We start from the raw sequence: 20008 nt of genomic DNA on the forward strand, positions 1-20008 counted from the left end.
AAGCTAATAAATGAAGTCAGCAAAGTAGCAGGATACAAAGTCAACACAGAAAAATCAGTTGCATCTCTATACACTAACAATGAACTATCTGGAAAGGTAATTATGAAAAAAATTCCATTTCTAATAGCATCATAAAGAATAAAATACTTAGGAATTAACTATGGAGGTAAAAGACTTGTACAATAAAAACTATAAAACAATGCTAAAAGAAACTAAAGAAAACATAAAGTAATTGAAACACATCCCACATACTCGGGACTTAATCTTGTTAAGATGTCAATACTATCCAAAGCAATCTACAGATTCAATGCAATCCTTATCAAAATCCCAATGATGTCTTTTGCAAAAATAGAAAAACCCATCCTAAAATTCATATGGAATTTCATGGAACCTCAAATAGCCAAAACAATCTCGAAAGAGAAACACAAAACTTCCTGATATCAAAACTTAGGCGAGAAGGGACAGTGATTGTTTAATGGGTACAGAGTTTCAGTTTTACAAGATGGAAAGAGCTATAGAGATGGATGGTGATGATGGTTGTAAAACTTTATGAATGTATTTAATACCACTGAACTGTACACTTAAAAATCATATATAGGGACTTCCCTGGTGGCGCAGTGGTTAAGAATCTGCCTGCCAATGCAGGGGACATGGGTTTGAGCCCTGGTCCGGGAAGATCCCACATGCCACGGAGCAGCTAAGCCTGTGCACCACAACTACTGAGCCTGCACTCTAGAGCCCATGAGCCACAACTACTGAGCCCGTGTGCCACAACTACTGAAGCCCACGTGCCTAGAGCCCGTGCTCTGCAACAAGAGAAGCCACCACAATGAAGAGTAGCCCCCGCTCACCACTAGAGAAAGCCTGCGTGCAGCAACGAAGACCCAACGCAGCCAAAAATAAATAAATAAACTTATTTAAAAAAATCATATATAACATGTTATATGTATTTCATCACAATAGAAAAAAAGAAAGACTTAAGAGATATAATAACCAAACCAAATGGGTGATGTATGATTGGATCTTGGTTTCAACAAACCAGATCTAAAATATATTTGGTGACAAGTGAGAAATTTTGAATATGGGCTGACTCTTGGACATCCGTCCTCCTGGATTACACTGACTATTGGAAGGAAACCAGACTAGGGGACACAGAAACCTCTATGTTTAAAGAATATTTTAGGCAGCAAAAATGCTCTGGGCCTTGCCATTATCCGGGTTTGAGGCAAATTTGGAATTACACATTGTAGTAAATACTTTCAGTCTGCAAATTCAAATGGAATTACACAAAATCAGAAAGTTACAAACTGCTAATTTGCATTCAGCTATTATGTCACACTGCGAATCTTCTTAAGCCTTTCTACGTTTGTACGTGTTCATACCCAGTGGGATGAGAGGAGATGGGAAGAGAGCTTCAGGAAAAGACCGTGTCTCTGTTTTTTATTCCTCCACAGATTTTCATTATACTACAAGGTTTGGGTATAAGGTAAGCTTTGCTAATTTTAACTGAGTAATATGCAAATATGTTCACACTGAATTTTAAGCTTACTGAATGCTGTGAGACCTTGTAAATAAGAAGCAGAGAACCATAAAGAACAAATAAATTGATCTAAAGATGCAATACAATTAAGGTCTAAAGGCAAAAGATACGACTATGAAAAATAAGTTACTGTAAAGTTGCGTAAGCTCTTCAGTAAGAAGGGAAAAAAGCCTCTGTAATTTGTTATTTATGTCTACTAAGCAAAAATAATTGCATTAGAATGTATATTCATGAAGCCGGTTGATACAATGACTTACATAATGATTTTCCTGGGTACAACTTTGCCTGGGGGTAACCAGGGATCATTTTTTCATCTCTGGCTCTAAGACTTTCAAGTTCATGTTTGATAATGAATTGACGTTCTGCCATGGTGAGGAAATCATCATTATCATCTAAAATAAAATAAAGATTAACAGTTATTTTCTCAGTAATAGCCAAAATAAAATTAATTATATTCAAATAACCTGGGATTATGAAATAATGATATAGACAATGAATAATAAACATAAGTAAGCAAAGTATAAAACTGACAAATTAAATAGAACATAAAGCCCCTTAGATATTTTATAAGAATAAAAATATTCTGTAATGCCTTCATATAATATATAATTCTTTAATTATTATACTAATCATTCTATAATATGGTACAAACATCCAAATGGCAGACACTTGCTTGATCTCATTTAATACCAATGAGCTGAAGGCAATAGATTCTTTAATTCTAACAGTATTTTTAACTAGGGATGCAACTGAAGTTTGCCTACATGGCAAATTCTCCTCCTTCAAACTCTCAAGCCCAGGCCATTCCCTTCTGCAGTTTAACATCCCTCCCATAAATGAGGGAGAAGAAAGTCTGATAAGAAAATAGTGTTGTTTCTTGACAGGTGAATCCTCTCAAATGAGGCGAATTTCACCTTGATCATTTATTTACTAATATATAAAAATCCAGAGTGAGTGAGTCTGCAGAAGTCGAAATCACATCTTCTAACTCTGAAAGCCCTGAAAGGGACCGGTTTGGTTCTGAAAGCAAACTCCCACTCTGGTAACATAGCCACCCTGGCCTTCTCAGTGCTTTCCAGAAACCATTCTATTCTGGAACCTTTGAAGCCAGAACAGAATCAGAATAGGGGATCATAGGACACTGGAATACTACTCTGTTTCTTATTTGTATCAATCCAGTGAACATTCACCTTCTATGAAGTAGAATAATATAAGTGACATGTGTCATCCTAGTTTATGTTCAACTATTCTAGGGGTTACAAAGTAAATCTGAAACCCCAAATCTTATCCCATCTGCTTTGATAAATAAAATTCTACTGGAACACAGCCTTACCCATTCACTTCTTATGGTTGAAGGCTGCTTTTGCTCTGCAATGGCAGTGCTGAATAACTGCGACAGATCATATCGTACACACAGCCTAAAATATTTACTATCAGGCCCTTTACTGAAAAAGTTTGCTGACCCCTGACCTATTCATCAAAAACTTCTTTTTGATAAATTGATTCATCAAAAACTTCTTTTTGATAAATGGGAAAAGGGGATCTGTGATTAAATACCATCAAAAAATTGGGTTAAACAAAGTTGAAGCAATCTTGGAACTCACCATCAAAACCTTTGAAGTTGTGTCGGGTTCCATACATGAAGGCTCTCATGGTGTTATCACTGCACTCTTTCACCAATCCCACTGCTTCTGCCCCCAGTAGCAATCTGATCCTGGAGGCACCGACAAGATATAAGTTCTGATTTTCTAGTGTTTCTTTCTCATATTTATTTAACAACGGTCTAAACAACAGCTGAGCACCTTCAGAAACAAAAGATAAGCACAATCTTAGACAGAGATAAACATAAAAGTTTCAAAAATGAAAGCCTTCTAAATAAATATTATGTTCCTAGTTTGGTAGAAGGCAAATAAATTACGTTAACAATTTAAATCCATCTTCCAAATAAATAAGAAATGTAAGTAAGCTGGGGATGGTAGTTCTTTATAGCTTTTGGAAATAAACGCCAAAATTGGAAAATGGAATAATAAGTGGCTTGCCAGTTACTCAAATTAGAATATGAGACAAGAATCGAATATTTATTAGCTCTCAGTAAAAATATGGAGCAAAAGGATACAGTTTAGTATAAAAATAAAATACCAAAATTTAAGAAAATTAATTTGAAATAAAATATCCCAATAAAAATGCTGCAAACGTAACACAATTACATCGGACTACCACAGATTTTGTGAACGTTAAATACTAAATAATAAAGAGCAAAATAATTTTTCAATGATTTTTCCCATAAGTACATGCAATTACGTTTAAAGGTATCTTTCTTAAACAGATTCACAAAATGTTAAGAGTAGATATTGTGATTTGATACTGTATATGGAATTATTTCACTTAAAATATTATGGAGAAAAAGGAATTTTTTTCCTTATTTTTAATTTCTACCTACATCAAACTTTGTCAGGTACACTTATTTCTTTACTATTTGTCCTCTCTAGAGGATTGACAGGAATTATAAACTACTACTCAGATGGTAACAGGATAATAGCAGAATTTATATTTCACTTACCCAAAGGATTAACAGATTAACGTACTATGGCACTATTATTTAGGTAATTTACAACAGCAGTACTAAAGACTTTAATAAAAAAATCAATAAAAGATATAAATAAAATACAATAAAAGATATATATATAAGATATATTCAATTTAAAGAAAACACAAATGTCTCTTAAATATAAACTCCTTAATGTCATTCATATTAAGATAAATGCAATATGTGTGTTTAAGGAGAGGGAAAAACACTTGTATGATTCTTCTCTTCCATGGATAGGGAGGGCATTAGCCCAGTGTTCTTGAGAAGCAGCATTTTGGAAATGCACACGGTTAAGAATTTTAACTCCATGTTCTCTGAAAGTGAGTCCTGCTAATTTGGCTGCTATTAAGGGCTAGTGCTTTGGACTTTGGTTGTATTTTATATACGAATTGCAAACCTATCTGTAAGTTATCACATTGATTTGTATGTATGTTTTCTATTTTCCCTTCTAAAGTTCCACTCTTCTTAAATGCTACCTCAATAGTGTTGCCCAAAGCATATTCGATGACCCATACTAGATGTTGCATGGGAAAAGGGGATCTGTGATTAAATACCATCAAAAAATTGGGTTAAACAAAGTTGAACAGATTTCTTTACTGTGAAATTACTCAAAACATATTTTATGTTTATTTGCATTTTAAGTCTCCAAGGGTAGGGCATTATGTGCAGTCTTTTTGACCTAAGAAATCTGTCCTTTGTTCCCGTAACAGAATTTCTTCAAGTGTCACTGTCCATGAGTCACCTCTTCAGAAAATGTTGCTATAAAACAAAAGTCAGCTGAATAAATCCATTTGGGTGCTCTGTTTAATTAAAAAAAAAAAAAAAAACCCAACACCAATATGCTACTTTTCACTTCTCACACTGCAAAAATCAAAAGTAGGGTTAAAAACTAGGTTGGTGGGTATGGTAGCCATGGAAGTGCCCTGCTCCACCCAGATCTCCCATCAAAAGAATCTGCTGTGAGAAGCAGAGTTGACTGCAGCCTCCTGCTGTCCCCCTTTGGCCACAGCACCCTCACACCTAGACCATGCTCCCCTAGCTGCTCCCAGCCACAGGCTGAACACGCAGGGGACACTGGAATGAGGCCATTTCTGCTCAACATGCGTTTCCTTTAAAGGGCAATGTTGGGCCTGGCTCATACGTTCTCAGAACCGTGCTGCAGTCGGAGGCTCTTCCTATACAAGCCTCCTTCTTCCCTCTCTCCTTTCTGAAGTGTTAGACCTACACGAAAGTCTGAAGGCTCTCAATGTCTAAGCCTGCTGCTTCTCCCTTTATCTTTCTACAGATGTTCCCCTCAACAAACCTCCTATGCATTAAATCCCATTTGGTGGGCTTCCCTCGTGGTGCAGTGGATAAGAATCTGCCTGCCAATGCAGGGAACACAGGTTCAATCCCTGGTCTGGGAAGATCCCACATGCCGCGGAGCAACTAAGCCTGTGCGCCACAACTACTGAGCCTGTGCTCTAGAGCCCTCGAGCCACAACTACTGATGCCCCTGCGCCTGGAGGCTGTGCTCCGCAACAAGAGAAGCCACCACAATGAGAAGCCCGCGCACCGCAACGAAGAGTAGCCCACGCTCGCCGCAACTAGAGAAAGCCTGCGTGCAGCAACGAAGACCCAACACAGCCAAAAATAAATAAAATTTTTAAAAATTTTTTTAATAAAATAATCCCGTTTGGCATCTCTTGCTTGGACGACGCAAACTGACACGGAGTGAGAGGGGAAAGGCACTCTGAGACATCACTAGGGGAGTATCAAAGGGTATAACCTTCACAGAGAAACATTTGTCAACACCTTGTTCTGAAGAATAGTCCCCATCCCCCCCACCGGCACCCCGCCCACCAAGGCAATGACTTTCAACTTGTTCAGGTGATTCCTTTGTGATTTCTTTTGTCACCAAACAACATACTTTAGCTAAAGAGATTTAGCTCTCTTTCCAACCCACCTTCACCATTTCCACCCACCCTTTCCATCACCCCATTCTCACAATATCGTCATATCATCCTTCTCATCCCATCAACAGTATTTTCATTATTATGACTACATACGTTACAGTTGCGCCTTACAACACGCTATGATTTTCCTTCCCTACAACTTACCGTTTTCCCCAAAATTGGTATCTTATCATATGCTTGGTTTATTATGCACTTACTAATTCAATCCCCCAAGCTCTGCCAATTATTTAAGTCTTCCCTCAATACACTGCCAAGAGAGATAGGCTGTTAACATTATCTTCTTAGAGAAATCTCTCTTCACTCCGCCCTCACACCTTGTTGACAGCTGGGTGGGTTCAGAATTCTGAACTGAAATCATTTTCCTTCAGCAATGAAGATATTATACCACTGCCTTCTAGCTTCCAGTGTTTCTAACCTACTTTATTTTTTCTGGAAGTATGTAGTATCTTCCCTGTCCTCAGGGTTCTGAAACCTTCCAGTGATATGCCATTTTCAGCCACAGTGCTGGGCATCGCATGGGCCCTTTCAGTCTGAAAAAGCACGCATCAGCCCTGAGTTTCTCTTTGATGATTTATTCCTCTCCTTTTTCTCTCTTCCCTTTTTAGAACTTTTATTCAGAGGTATACCTCCTGGACTAGTCCTCTAATTTCCCTGTTTTTTTTCTCTTAGATTTTCCAATTCTTTACCTTTTTGCTCTACTTTCTGGGAGGTTCTGTCAAAATTGTCTTCTAACCCTTTTACCGAGTTTTTAAATTTTGCTCTCATACTTTCATTTTATGAGCTGCTTTTTTTCCTAAATGATTATTTTACAATATCCTACTCTTGATGTGTAGGTGGTTTGTCTTCTCATAACGCTGAGAATTGAGTTTTTAATTCTCTTTTCGTTTTCTCCTACATGGTTTCCTTTTATTTTTTTAGCTTTCTCTTTCACGTTAGGGATTTTCCTCAGATGTTTGGTGATCTTTTGTTATAAGCTCATGTTTAAGAAAGCAGTTCTAAGAAGTGGAACAGGAGTTCTGAAGGTTTAGATGGAACTCATCAAAGATGGCCTCTGGGGCTTCCCTGGTGGCGCAGTGGTTGGGAATCCGCCTGCCAATGCAGGGCACACGGGGTCATAGCCCTGGTCCGGGAGAATCCCACATGCCGCGGAGCAACTAAGCCCGTGCGCCTGCGCTCTAGAGCCCGCGGGCACATCTACTGAAGCCCGTGTGCACCTCAACGAGGGGTGGCCCCCGCTCTCCGCAACTAGAGAAAGCCCGCACGCCCAGCAATGAAGACCCAACGCAGCCAAAAATAAAAAAATAAAATAAATAAATTTATTTTTAAAAATGGCCCTTAATGCAAGGTAGTCTGGCCGGGTTACTTTCCATGGGCAACTCTTGATTTCTGCACCTTTGTCTTGAGTTGCTCAGATTCCTCAAGGAAACATTATTCAAATCTCCTTCCGAGATGATTACATTGTGGAAACTTAATTAGGTATGAGACTGGTGGGATGCAGGACAGGGGTAACGAGATTCAATTAATTATCTCTTTTTCAGTACAGAATCTGTTACCAACTGTACATAAAGGCCCCATGCCAAAATCCATGCATCTGACCCTCTCCAGAGAATAACAGAGACTTCTGCTGGGGTGGTAATACAGAAAGGACCTAGGGATCAGACTATTTCTTAAACAGATCTCAGCCAATTTTTTTTTTCTTGGTACCAATTTTATTTCTACCTCTATAGGCCCCTAATGTCTCTAATTCCTGAGTCTTTAGGAATATTTTGCAGTGTAAACCAAACTGCATCTCAGTTTTCTCCCCCGCCAGCTCGAGCTCTGGATTTCTCAACTCTGAGAAGTTACTCGCTACTCATCACCTGTTTACTAGCTTCTAGAATGGTGCTGCTGTTATATCTTCTCCTTTCTTGTCAATGTGGACTTAGGTCTTTTTTAAAAGATCCTTTTATTGTCATTTTAATAGGAGTTTGTAAGAGAATAAAAGTAAATATGAGTGTTAAATCCAATACCTTTACCTGAAAGATCCAGAATACTTTTTTGCAATGTTCTTTTATGACTGCCCCAGCATTGTAGAAGGATGCCATCCCGTCCCCATCCTCATGTGTCCTTGCTAAAGCCATACAAAGAGCAGAGAAGACGACTGGGAATACACTGGGCTCTCTCACTCTAAGACACTACAAATGTTCTTACACCACAGGGATTTTATTTTTTATTTATTTTTAAAATTTATTTATTTATTTTTGGCTGCGTTGGGTCTTCGTTGCTGCGTGCGGGCTTTCTCTAGTTGCAGCGAGTCGGGGCTACTCTTCGTTGTGGTGCGTGGGCTTCTCATTGTGATGGCTTCTCTTGTTTCGGAGCATGGGCTCTAGGTGCGCAGGCTCAGTAGTTGTGGCTTGAGGGCTCTAGAGTGCAGGCTTAGTAGTTGTGGCACACAGGCTTAGTTGCTCCAAGGCATGTGGTATCTTCCCGGACCAGGGCTTGAACCCATGTCCCCTGCATTGGCAGGCAGATTCTTAACCACTGCGCCACCAGGGAAGTCCAACCACAGGAATTTTAAAGAAGAGACTCCAGTCCAGTGAAATACCTCAGACTTCAGCAAGCAAGTATTCTTCTTTTTAAAGGTTTTTTTTTTGGTTCAATTGTTCGAAAAAAATTAAAAATTCCACTTTGACACAAAGTTTTATTTTGAAGAAGGCATTTCCATTTACAGTCAAAATCGTTTTTTAGAAGAGTCTTATTTACATTTTGTCCAGTGTTTCGAGACTTAGTGAAGTTTTAGGGGTTGTTTTGTGTAGTTTTATGAAGTGTCTGCTCATGTAAAACTCCCTCCACCCTCTTACCCAGATCTAGCCCCCTTTCTGTGCCCTACAGGAGAGGGCTAAACTTCTTCTGTAAAGTCATCCCTTACCACCCCAAAAAGCATCACCAAGTGTCACCTCTTCCTTCCCTTTACTTTCTTTTTTTTAAAATTATACATCCTTATTTTCCTCTTAATATCTGTAGAAACTGTAGTAATGTTACATACCTCATTCTTCCTATTGGTAATTATCATCTTCTCTCTTTTTTTAAAAAAAATATTTATTTATTTTTGGCTGTGTTGGGTCTTAGCTGCAGCACATGGGATCTTTTGTTGCAGCGCGCGGGCTTCTCTCTAGTTGTGGCATGCAGGCTTGGTAGTTGCAGCACACAGGCTCTCTCGTTGTGGCACACAGGCTCCAGAGCACATGGGCTCTCAAGTTGTAGCGCATGGGCTCTCAAGTTGTAGCGCACGGGCTCCAGAGCACGTGGGCTCTGTAGTTGTTGCGCATGGCCTCCAGAGTATGTGGGCTCTCTAGTTGCAGCATGCGGGCTCACTTGTTGTGGCATGTGGGCTCAGTAGTTGCGGCACGCAGGCTTAGCTGCCCTGCAGCACGTGGGATCTTAGTTCCCCGACCGGAGATCGAACCCGCGTCCCCTGCATTGGAAGGTGGATTCTCAAACACTGGACCACCAGGGAAGACCCCCTTTACTTTCACAGCAAGTATACATAACGATTTTTTTAAAGTATCATGCAGTATTTTGTAAGAGCTTTTTCCTTAGCCTTTCTTCCTGTTCCCTCAATTTCCTGGAACTAGCATTCAGTCTCTTTACCCTGACAGTAACATCCTTGCCGGCAGAAGAGTGTTTCTCTCTCCCTTAGCACCATAACCAACACACAAATAATACTCAAAGATATTCATTCATTTGACAAATATTTATTAAGCACCTACTATGCACCAGGCACTGTACATAGGCATAGAGTTTATAGCTGTGAACAAAACCACTCACGTTGCTTACGGTCTAAGAGAGACTTACAATCTAATGTTGATTTAAGACCTCCTTTCAAGTCCTAGATAAATAATAAAGAGCAAAGAAATGAACATTAATTTTAAAAATATATCAATTAAAAAACTGTGAAACACATTTGAAAATACAGTTTTACTCACTGGCATGACTAAATCTGAGTGATATTTATTTTACTCACCTCCATCTTTCTTTCTACTGATAATTCTGTTCTTCAGCCATTCTTTGGTTTCTTCCTTGACATCCTGAGCAAGTTCTATGACAACCAGAGGCGTGAAAGAGCTCTCATGAGTATCCAGAGCTGACAAGGTCACTTTCATCTCTGACAAATTTGCTGAAAATAAAAAGCAAAGATGGGCTATAATGGGAAAAATAAATATAGACTGTATTTGTATTTTCTCTTAATTAAACCTAATTCTGGCTTCCTGGACAGAAGAAAATTTCTCACGAGCCAGATGGGTTACATGACAGGCTCACCAAATGGCTCACAGCACCTGTGCGAGCCAGGCCCTATACAAAAATGAGGGAAACACCAGTCGTATCCGTAAGCAGCTCAGAATAAGGCAGAGGGTACATTCAGGTAAGTGAAGGATAACGGTGTAAAATGTGTTCACACAAGAGGACTAAGAAAGTATTTACAAAGGGTGTGACCTGAACAGGATTTAGAAGAATGAATAGCAGTTTGCCAGATCGACAATGGATGGCATTCTAGGCAGAGGAAATAGTGTTCCCCTACAAAACAGTGATGAAAAATAGCCAAGATGGGGCTTCCCAGGTGGCACAGTGGTTGAGAGTCTGCCTGCTGATGTAGGGGACACGGGTTCGTGCCCCGGTCTGGGAAGATCCCACATGCCGCGGAGCAGCTAGGCCCGTGAGCCATGGTCACTGAGCCTGCTGTCTGGAGCCTGTGCTCCGCAATGGGAGAGGCCGCAACAGTGAGAGGCCCGCGTACCGCAAAAAAAAAAAAAAAAAAAATAGCCAAGAGACTCAGAGAAATACAAGTGAGTAGGTACAGCTGGAGCGTTAACTACGAGTTAGAGGAAGGGAGGATGGGAGCTGGTATCTAATGAAGGCCCCTGATTATTACAAATTAACTAGGCCTTGTCCAACAAACAATGGGAATCACCAATTCATTATGGGCAGGGAATTGACACAGCCCAATTTCATGTTTTTGTATGGAGTTGATGTCCCCAGCATCAGCTTCCCTTCCCAGTGTCCCTAACTTTCTCAGGGATGTCATCTTTATCTCTGTCACCAAGCTGGGAAGATAATGGAGTCAACCTGGAAACCCACAAATGGCATCGGTCACTGAGGCCTGATGGCCTCCCTCGAAAATGTTTCTCATGTGGACCTCTCTAACTCCATGATTCTCAACAGGGGCAATTTTCAGACTTTAGACTCATTTACTCTAACTTTGTGCTTAATGTAAGTTTTAATGACTCCAAAGTCGAAGTGCAAAGCAATTCTTGGGAACAATCACAAAAGGAATGACCAACAACACAGAACATCTTTCCTTTCTCTGGGGGAAATCACAATCTTTCAGCGAGCTGATCAAACAGATCCAGCTTGTCTGGCCTGGACTGATGAGCCTTGTTTTTCTCTAACAGAGTACAAGTTTTGTTTGGGGCAATACTGGTGTTATAAATCAATGCTGGATTCAAATAATAACTACAAATACATCAGGAATGCTATTTCAAGGTATCAGCCCAATCAAACTCCCCAGGCTAGGATCTACGAGGGAAGCCAGGTCAAAACAGGACCAACTACAATGAGGTATCACCTCACACTGGTCAAAATGGCCATCATCAAAAAATCTACAAACAATAAATGCTGGAGAGGGTGTGGAGAAAAGGGAACCCTCTTGCACTGCTGGTGGGAATGTAAATTGATACAGCCACTATGGAGAACAGTACGGAGGTTCCTTAAAAAACTAAAAATAGAACTACCATATGACCCAGCAATCCCACTACCGTGCATACACCTGAGAAAACCATAAATCAAAAAGAGTCACGTGGCATGGACATATATACACTACCAAACGTAAAATAGATAGCTAATGGGAAGCAGCCGCATAGCACAGGGAGATCAGCTCGGTGCTTTTTGACCACCTAGAGGGGTGGGATAGGGAGGGTGGGAGGGAGGGAGACGAAAGAGGGAAGAGATATGGGAACATATGTATATGTATAACTGATTCACTTTGTTATAAAGCAGAAACTAACACACCATTGTAAAGCAATTATACTCCAATAAAGAATTAAAAAAAAAGAGTCATGTACCACAATGTTCATTGCAGCACTATGTACAATAGTCAGGACATGGAAGCAACCTAAGTGTCCATCGACAGATGAATGGATAAAGATGTGACACATATATACAATGGAATATTACTCAGCCATAAAAAAAAGAAATTGAGTTATTTGTAGTGAGGTGGATGGACCTAGAGTCTGTCATACAGAGTGAAGTAAGTCAGAAAGAGAAAAACAAATACCGTACGCTAACACATATATATGGAATCTAAAAAAAAAAAAGGTTCTGATGAACCTAGGGGTAGGGCAGGAATAAAGACGCAGACTTAGAGAATGGACTTGAGGACACGGGGAGGGGGGAGGGGAAGCTGGGACGAAGTGAGAGAGCGGCATGGACATATGTACACTACCAAATGTAAAATAGATAGCTAGTGGGAAGCAGCTGCACGGCACAGGGAGATCAGCTCGGCGCTTTGTGACTGCCTAGAGGGGTGGGATGGGGAGGGTGCGAGAGAGGTGCAAGAGGGAGGGGATATGGGGACATATGTATGTATATGGCTGATTCACTTTGTTATGCAGCAGAAACTAACAACATTGTAAAGCAATTATACTCCAATAAAGATGTTAAAAAAAAAATAGGACTGAGTTCTCACCTCCAAATAGCTAATGATATAATCAGGAATTATAAAGAAGGAAAGAATGGTAACAGATAGCCATTAAAGCTATGGGAACTCAGAACACTTCATGTGCAAAAGTTATCAATGAAGCTTGAGAGTAAAGGCCCGACCAGAGCAGAGTGGTAACATGTTTGTAAGCTACCACCATTTGAGAAAGTATGCTGCCGTTTACATCTAACCTGACAGCCAGTAAGGAGTCACTGGGGGTTTCTGAGCAGAGGATTGGCTATGTGTCTGAGTGACAGAAATCTCAACAGGTAAGTTTAGGGCGTGTTCTTCATGGTATTCTTTCAACTCCCCTGAACTTCTGAAATTTTTCATAACAAAAAGTTGGGGGGAGGCTTCCCTGGTGGTGCAGTGGTTAAGGATCCGCCTGCCAATGCAGGGGACACGGGTTCGAGCCCTGGTCTGGGACGATCTCACATGCCGTGAAGAAACTGAGCCCGTGTGCCACAACTACTGAGCCTGCACACTACAACTACTGAAGCCCGCATACCTAAAGCCCGTGCTCCGCGACAAGAGAAGCCACCGCAATGAGAAGCCTGCACAACGCAACGAAGAGTAGCCCCCGCTAGCCGCAACTAGAGAAAGCCTGCGTGCAGCAGCAAAGACCCAACGCAGCCAAAAATAAACTAATTTAATAAATTAATTTTTAAAAAAAAGTTGGGGAAAAATGTTAATCTACCAGTAGACTACAGAGGCTTACCATCATCATCTTTTACATGGAAATATCAAATACAACAAACATTAATCATGTGCTTATTGTGAGCCAGGCCATGACGGAGTCTGAAGATACAAAAGTAAATAAGGTCTACATCTTACTTTTGAGAAGCAGGTGTGCATCAAATCATTCTAACACAGGGCTAAGTATAACAGTACAACTGCAGTAACCCGAGGGCTTGGGGCAGCCTGAGAAGGGAGGCTGAGAATGGGACAGGCTGCAATTTAGAAAAGATACCCAGATGATTCCAAGGTTTCTAACCTGGGACATGGGAAGAATGGCTGTGAGTTAGCAAATAGCAAAGATGGAAGGAATGGTGAGGTTAAGGGGACAATACAGGGCTCAGCAGGGCATATGTGCACAGGCATCAAAGGTCAAAGTTTTTTAGCCTTTATGCATTGCCTAATGTGAGTGAGAATTATTCACAATTACCAGGTCATGAAACAATCTTTCTGAGAACGTAAGGCAGGTTTCAGTTCTCAACATGTATATGAGCATTATGTAGAAGCTCACAGTAAATACTTGCTCACTGATTTATTCTTATTTGAGATACTGTATGCCTTTCATTACTCAAAGCACGACCTTACCAAGACTTCCAATATATTACAGACAAAAATGTCACAATCTCTGATATACGAAGAGTTCTTATAAATCAATAACAAAAAATACAAAAAACTGAAGTCACAAAGAAGAAATATACACTTGAAAAGATGTTTAAAGTTACTAAGAAAGAAACGCAAAGTAACAATGAGTTATTTTTCCCTTTTCAGATTTGTTGAAAGATGGACAGAACCCAGGTCTGGCATGGGAGTAGAAAACTGGGCATTTTCACACATTGCTGCCAGATGTTGTGATTTGATACCACCTTCCCAGAAAGCAGAGTAGCAATCTGAAAAACAATATTAAATACTCATACCATTCAACAGAACAATGCTAGTTCTAGGAATTTATACCAAACATATAATAAAATCAAAAATGTACATAAATGTTCATTACAGCTTTCTTTTTTCCTGTCTTTCCTCTCTTTCCTATAAAGTCAAACAACAGGATACTGGCTAAATAAAGTATAACTCTACAACAGAACCATTAATACTAGGATACAGATCCAACTAAATTAACATGGAGAATGTTTCATAACACATTATAAGGTAAAAATGCAAAGTATGACCCCATTTATGAATATATATCATCCACAGTAATATCAAAATGACAACACTAGCTAACATTTGCTGAGGATTTACTGCATCAAAGCACGGGCTACACATTTTTATGTGAATTAACTCAGTCATTTCTCACAGCAACCCCATGAAGAAGGAACTTTAACGTTTCCATCTTACAGATGAGAAAACTGAGGTGAAAGAAGTAAAAAGTAGCCTGTCCACATCATGCAGTCTCAAGCAGGGAAGCTGGGCTTCAAAACCATGCAGCCTGATGCCAGAGCTCACATCCTTAACCACATTTGTGTATACATATATATTCATCACATGTGATATGAGTGTATTACACACACTTGTGTTAGTCACGGTGTAGGTATGTCTGTCTAATAAAAGTTCCATCAGTGATTAGTCAGATATATTTCTCCATCCCGATTTCTAGGTAGTAGGATTTACGATGAGTTTTATTTTCTTCTTTACATTTTTCTTTTTGATTTGAATTTTAGTGAGCAGGTATTTCTTATGATTAGAAAAAAATGGCTTCTATGTTCGTAAAATAGAAGGCTCACATTTTCAACATAAGTGTAAAATATACACTGTAGTAGAGACCAAATGATACTTTTAAAATTACCTAATACAAGATAATATTTTGCTTTATTCCTCAGATTAAAAACATACTAACTTTGTATACAAGAAGTCGCCTAGCTTCAAAGATTGTTTAGTTTGGGGTAAAAGTTAACGGCATATAGAATGAAAGGACTCGGGACCTAGGCACGTCCTATCCACGAGACTGGCAAAAGCAGCGCAGAAGTTGGACTAGGAGAGAATTTTAGGGCAGAAGGAGCCTTAGGGGTCCATTAGTCCCAAGACCACACTATTTCATGTTAATAAAACCCAAAGTCACACAACCAGTGTGACAGAGATAAGACTGAAATCCATTGCTCTTTGAATGACACCATACCGTATGCAAAAGACCTTTTTTCCCCGTTTTTTTGAACTTAGCCAATTTAAAGTCTCACCATCAAAAGTAACGCTGGCCTCGCCACAGCTGTGGAGCTGTGTGCTTTCACTTGTTAGAGTCTCACAGACTAACCCAAGCGCCAGCACTGAGCAGTTCAGTGGAGCCTGGTAAGCCTCAACCCCTTCAAGGCTCCAGTATATAAGATGCTCTTGGAAGTTTCAACACTGCTTGTTTTCAGCTGCTTCACACTTGTGCCATCCACTGGGCCACAGGGTACTTACAGGCTGGGTGACCTAAGTGGCAGGAACCTCTCTTACACTGCCCGTGTTCCCGTCCCTGAAACCCTGTGCCCTCCTCCTTCTTGTGTCCTCTGCTCAGGGAATTTCCATCACTATACAGTAACACCTCTGGGGACGCCCTCTCCTTGGGGGATTCCTGCTCCCTCTGTGTTCTGCACGCAACATCACTCGTGCAGTTCACCGATCAGCGCGATCCAGGCCTGCTCCAATCCCACCTCTTCACGTTGGCTAGCCCAACGGCGTGAATACCAAGTGTAAGGTGGGGAAAATAAGAAGCCTCGTGGCAGCATGGGCTAACCTGAGTTCTGCAATCCACTTTCACTGGAGGGTCTTAACAGAGGCTGGCTGCACCATTACCATGCACACTAGACTAGTACATGGGACCAAAATACCACCTGGGGGGACATGAGGACTTGAAGCGTGGACACAGCAGAGGGCCTCACGGTTCCTGTTGGGGCTGATCAGAAAACAAGCAATGATTCAACACACAGACTTCCTGGGCACTGGAGGGTAGAATGATTTCTGCTTCCACAGCCAATTTCCCCCTTTTATCCAGACTGTCAGCCAGGCCAGCAGCCAGCAATAACTGTAAAGCACAGAGCAGCTACGTTCCATATGCTCCGCGCACAGGACCAGTAGATAGCCATCTCAAACTCTGCTCTTCTTAATCCCGCATTGAACTGCACCCAGGGCTAAAGGAGACCTACAAAGGAACTGGATCCCTGTGGCTCTTACGTGAGCTATTGGAATCACCTGCCTATAGTAAGGGTTAAATCCTGACCTTGGTGGTTGAAATGCACATATGAAAAGAAACTCACTGGGAGTTCAAGCATGGAGGGGGGTGGTTCACATATTTTATCACGGTTCAAAAAAAGAATAAGGGACCCTTTATTCTCTTCCTGAGTTTGGGTAAAGAAAAAACATCAATGGAATTATCATAAATTCAAAGACTAATAAGTAAGTGCATAAGGCTGTGTTTAGGAATCACCTTATTTCAGACTCAAGGAGAAACACAATCCAAAATGACAAAATTACTCTCAGTCGTAAGGCAGAATAGGAACACATCAGTGAGAGCAAAATGAAGGGCCACACTGATCAAGGAGGAAGATTTCCTAGGAGAAAACTTGCAATTTTAATGGCAAGTGCTAGAAGGGACAGGACCCCTCCGGAGGCCCCCTCTAAGGTGTAAGACAACTTAGAGGCAGTTAATTATGAGAGCATTTGTGGGACAGTCCTCCTTGAGACCTAGGGCAGCTGTCTCTCAGAGTCACCTAAGATGAGGGCAGATTTGAGAATGAAACATCAGCACTGCACACATGCACCCTCACTAAAGAGTTTCTCAGTGACACCCACAATGTAGGGGAGCTGGTGAGGCCCATTCCCTGAGGAACATACCTAGAAACCTCTCGTGGCCTCAGGCCTCCACAGGAAGGTGTAGGAGAGATGGGACACGACACCATGAAGACAGCCTCGCCACAGCAGCCCAGGTCCAGGCCTGATTAGATGCTGCGCTCATACTCTCTTTCTACACTTGGTACCCCAGACACTGCCAAGATTTTGCTTATTTGAGCTGGAATAATGTCTGAAAACCTAGAGCAACAATGAATCTCCTCCCCAAGCACAGGACCTGGCACACAGCTGAAATGCTAGTATGTGATAAAAGAATGAATTCACGTGATGAACATACCACCATTTAAAAAGATGTTTAGGGAGAATTTTTAATGATCCAGGAAAATGCTAAAAATACAAAGGGAAAAAAAGCAAAATACAAAGTAATACAACAATATGACCCCAACTATGTAATACGTACATTTAGATACACAAAAAAATACAAAAAGAATTAAGAAGAATTGCACAAAAATGTTAGGGTTGGTGAAATTACATGGAGCTTTCATTTTCATTCTTATACTTTTCTCTATCTTCCAAGTCCTCTTACAGTGAAAAAAAGTTTCACTGAGTTTGTTTTTTGTTTTTTTAAGCACACACAGTCTCCAATTTACCAGGACTTTTCTATCCCTTTCCATTAGTTTAAATCTTTTCAATTTCATTCTTCATCTGCAATTCTACAATTCTTTCAGCAATAACGGGTCAGAACAGATACGATCTACTTTCCGCAGCTAATTTTAAATTGTTTATCATACTCACAGAATGGGCTCTTAGAAAACATCTAGTTCTCTAGCTCGGTGTGACTTTAAAATTCAAAGTACCCAGATAAGAAAGATTTAAATTTTTTTTTAAAAAACCCACAGGATTAGATATTTTTAAAATTAAAACTCCGCAGGATTTAAGGGAACGTGATACGACTGCTTTTGAGTCTGAATAAAAACCTCAACTCTGAACTTTGTGCGGGACCTCCATACACCGTCTGGGCTGCCGGAATAGGGTTTCACAGAAGACAGCGCCGCACCAACGCTGGCGCCGCCAAGGCTCCAGGGAAATTAGAAGCATTCCATAGGAGAAGCACCCCTTCCGGCCACGTTTCTCAGGTGTCCCAGGCATTGCCCCTGACTTTCATCTAATACTTGAGCTGTACTGTGTGTCCCAGACGAAAGCCTGGAAACCCGATCACCCCGATGTGAGAGCACAACCCCGCAAGCTCACTAGCGTCAAGCCCGTGCCGAGATACCCGAAGCTCCAGGCTCTCCGGACAGTCGGGGAAGCGTGAATCATGGGCCCCCGTGAGCTGGTGCTTCCCTCAAACGCCCTTCACTAGGCTTCGTCGACTCCTCCACCCCCACTCATCTCATTCCCCGTTGCTCTGGAGCCCCCCAAGCCCTCGCATCCTGACTCCACCAGCCACCAGATTTCAGCTTCACCACTTTCTTCTATCAACCCTCCAACCTCGGCCCTCTGCAGCTTCCACCTGCGACTGCCACTCCCACCCGAACGTCACCCAACCTCGGCGTCCCTCCCCGTCCTACTTTCCCATTCCCGGGATTGCCAACCCCGGGAGGTACCCCGGAAAGGAAGGGCGGCGGCCGGGAGGAGTCACTGGAAGCGTCGCGCCGCTGCCCGACAGCCCGGACTCAACCACCTGCACTGACCCAGGCTCTGCGCCGCCGAAAGCGAGGGGGTCCGAGGTCCCCTCCCCCACTCACCGGCCGCCACAGCACTCCACGTCTTCGGGGGCGGGCCCGAGAGCCTGCTAGTCCCGCAAGCCGGGAAACCGACTCTCGCCGCGGGAGGCGAGCCGCGGCCTGCCGGGCGGGTACCACCTAGCGCCGGGCGTGCAGGGCGGGGCCGAGACGCGATCGCACGCAGGCGGGGGCGGGGCCGAGGTGGGGGAGGCGGGGCTTAGGGCTGAGTCACTCCCGGCAGAGACCAGGCTGCTCCAGAGAAACACTAGACTGGCCTAGTCTGGCTGTCGCCGGGAGTGAGAGCTGAGACTGCTAAGGAAGAGGCGTGCCTTATGGGCTGTCACTCCGCGTGGGGGCGGCACCACGGTGGAGAGGCGGGGCCTCGCGGGGCTGGGCTGTCACTCCGAGAGTATGGAGGGGTGACCTGCAAGGAAATGTCGGTTCACATTTTCCTCTTTTCCGTCTCTTAAGGTCCAGAGTCCAACTTCCTTGTCACTTTCAAATATAAGAACAAGTCTCATTTTAGTTGTAATTCACTTTCAGGCAGGGAAAAACCCAATTCCAATATATTATCCCCCCGCCCACCTCGGGATCTGTGCCCTGGGAATGTGTTCCCAGTGCCTTGCAAGCTCTTCGTTAATTAAGGAGATGATTTATTTCCTTCCTTCCCTCACGGGAAGCGGGAACCGAATCTCACCTTCTCACTGAGGCCCTTTCTGACCATCCTATTTAATACCTGCTCTCCTCCCTACCCCACTATCTTACCTTAGCATATTTCTTTTTTCCACAGCACTCATCACCTTCTAACGTTTTATATTATTATATTTATTGTCAGTCTTTCCCTAGAATGTAAGCTTCACAAGGGCAGGGATTTTTGTCTGTTTTATCCACTAATACATCCCCAGTGCCTAGAACAGCGTTAGAGTCACAGTAGGCATGCAGTAACTCAAAGGAATGAAAGAAAACAAT

At 41.9% G+C, this 20008-nt stretch overlaps 1 protein-coding gene across 1 annotated transcript in view; it reads right to left on the bottom strand.

The window, feature by feature from the left end:
• Positions 1–19194, bottom strand: part of ANO10 (anoctamin 10) — a 213148-nt gene extending 193954 nt beyond the window's left edge. Inside the window, exons 1-4 of the mRNA XM_060162288.1 lie at positions 19061–19194; positions 10086–10238; positions 3145–3342; positions 1798–1932 (exon numbers count right to left, since the gene is read on the bottom strand). Of these exons, the coding sequence (XP_060018271.1) occupies positions 1798–1932; positions 3145–3342; positions 10086–10224 (472 nt within the window). The 5' untranslated portion in view covers positions 10225–10238; positions 19061–19194. The remainder of the gene's footprint in view (positions 1–1797; positions 1933–3144; positions 3343–10085; positions 10239–19060) is intronic.
• Between the last annotated feature and the right edge of the window lie 814 nt (positions 19195–20008).

Source organism: Lagenorhynchus albirostris, chromosome 10, assembly GCF_949774975.1.
Source record: "Lagenorhynchus albirostris chromosome 10, mLagAlb1.1, whole genome shotgun sequence".
Classification (NCBI taxonomy): domain Eukaryota; kingdom Metazoa; phylum Chordata; class Mammalia; order Artiodactyla; family Delphinidae; genus Lagenorhynchus; species Lagenorhynchus albirostris.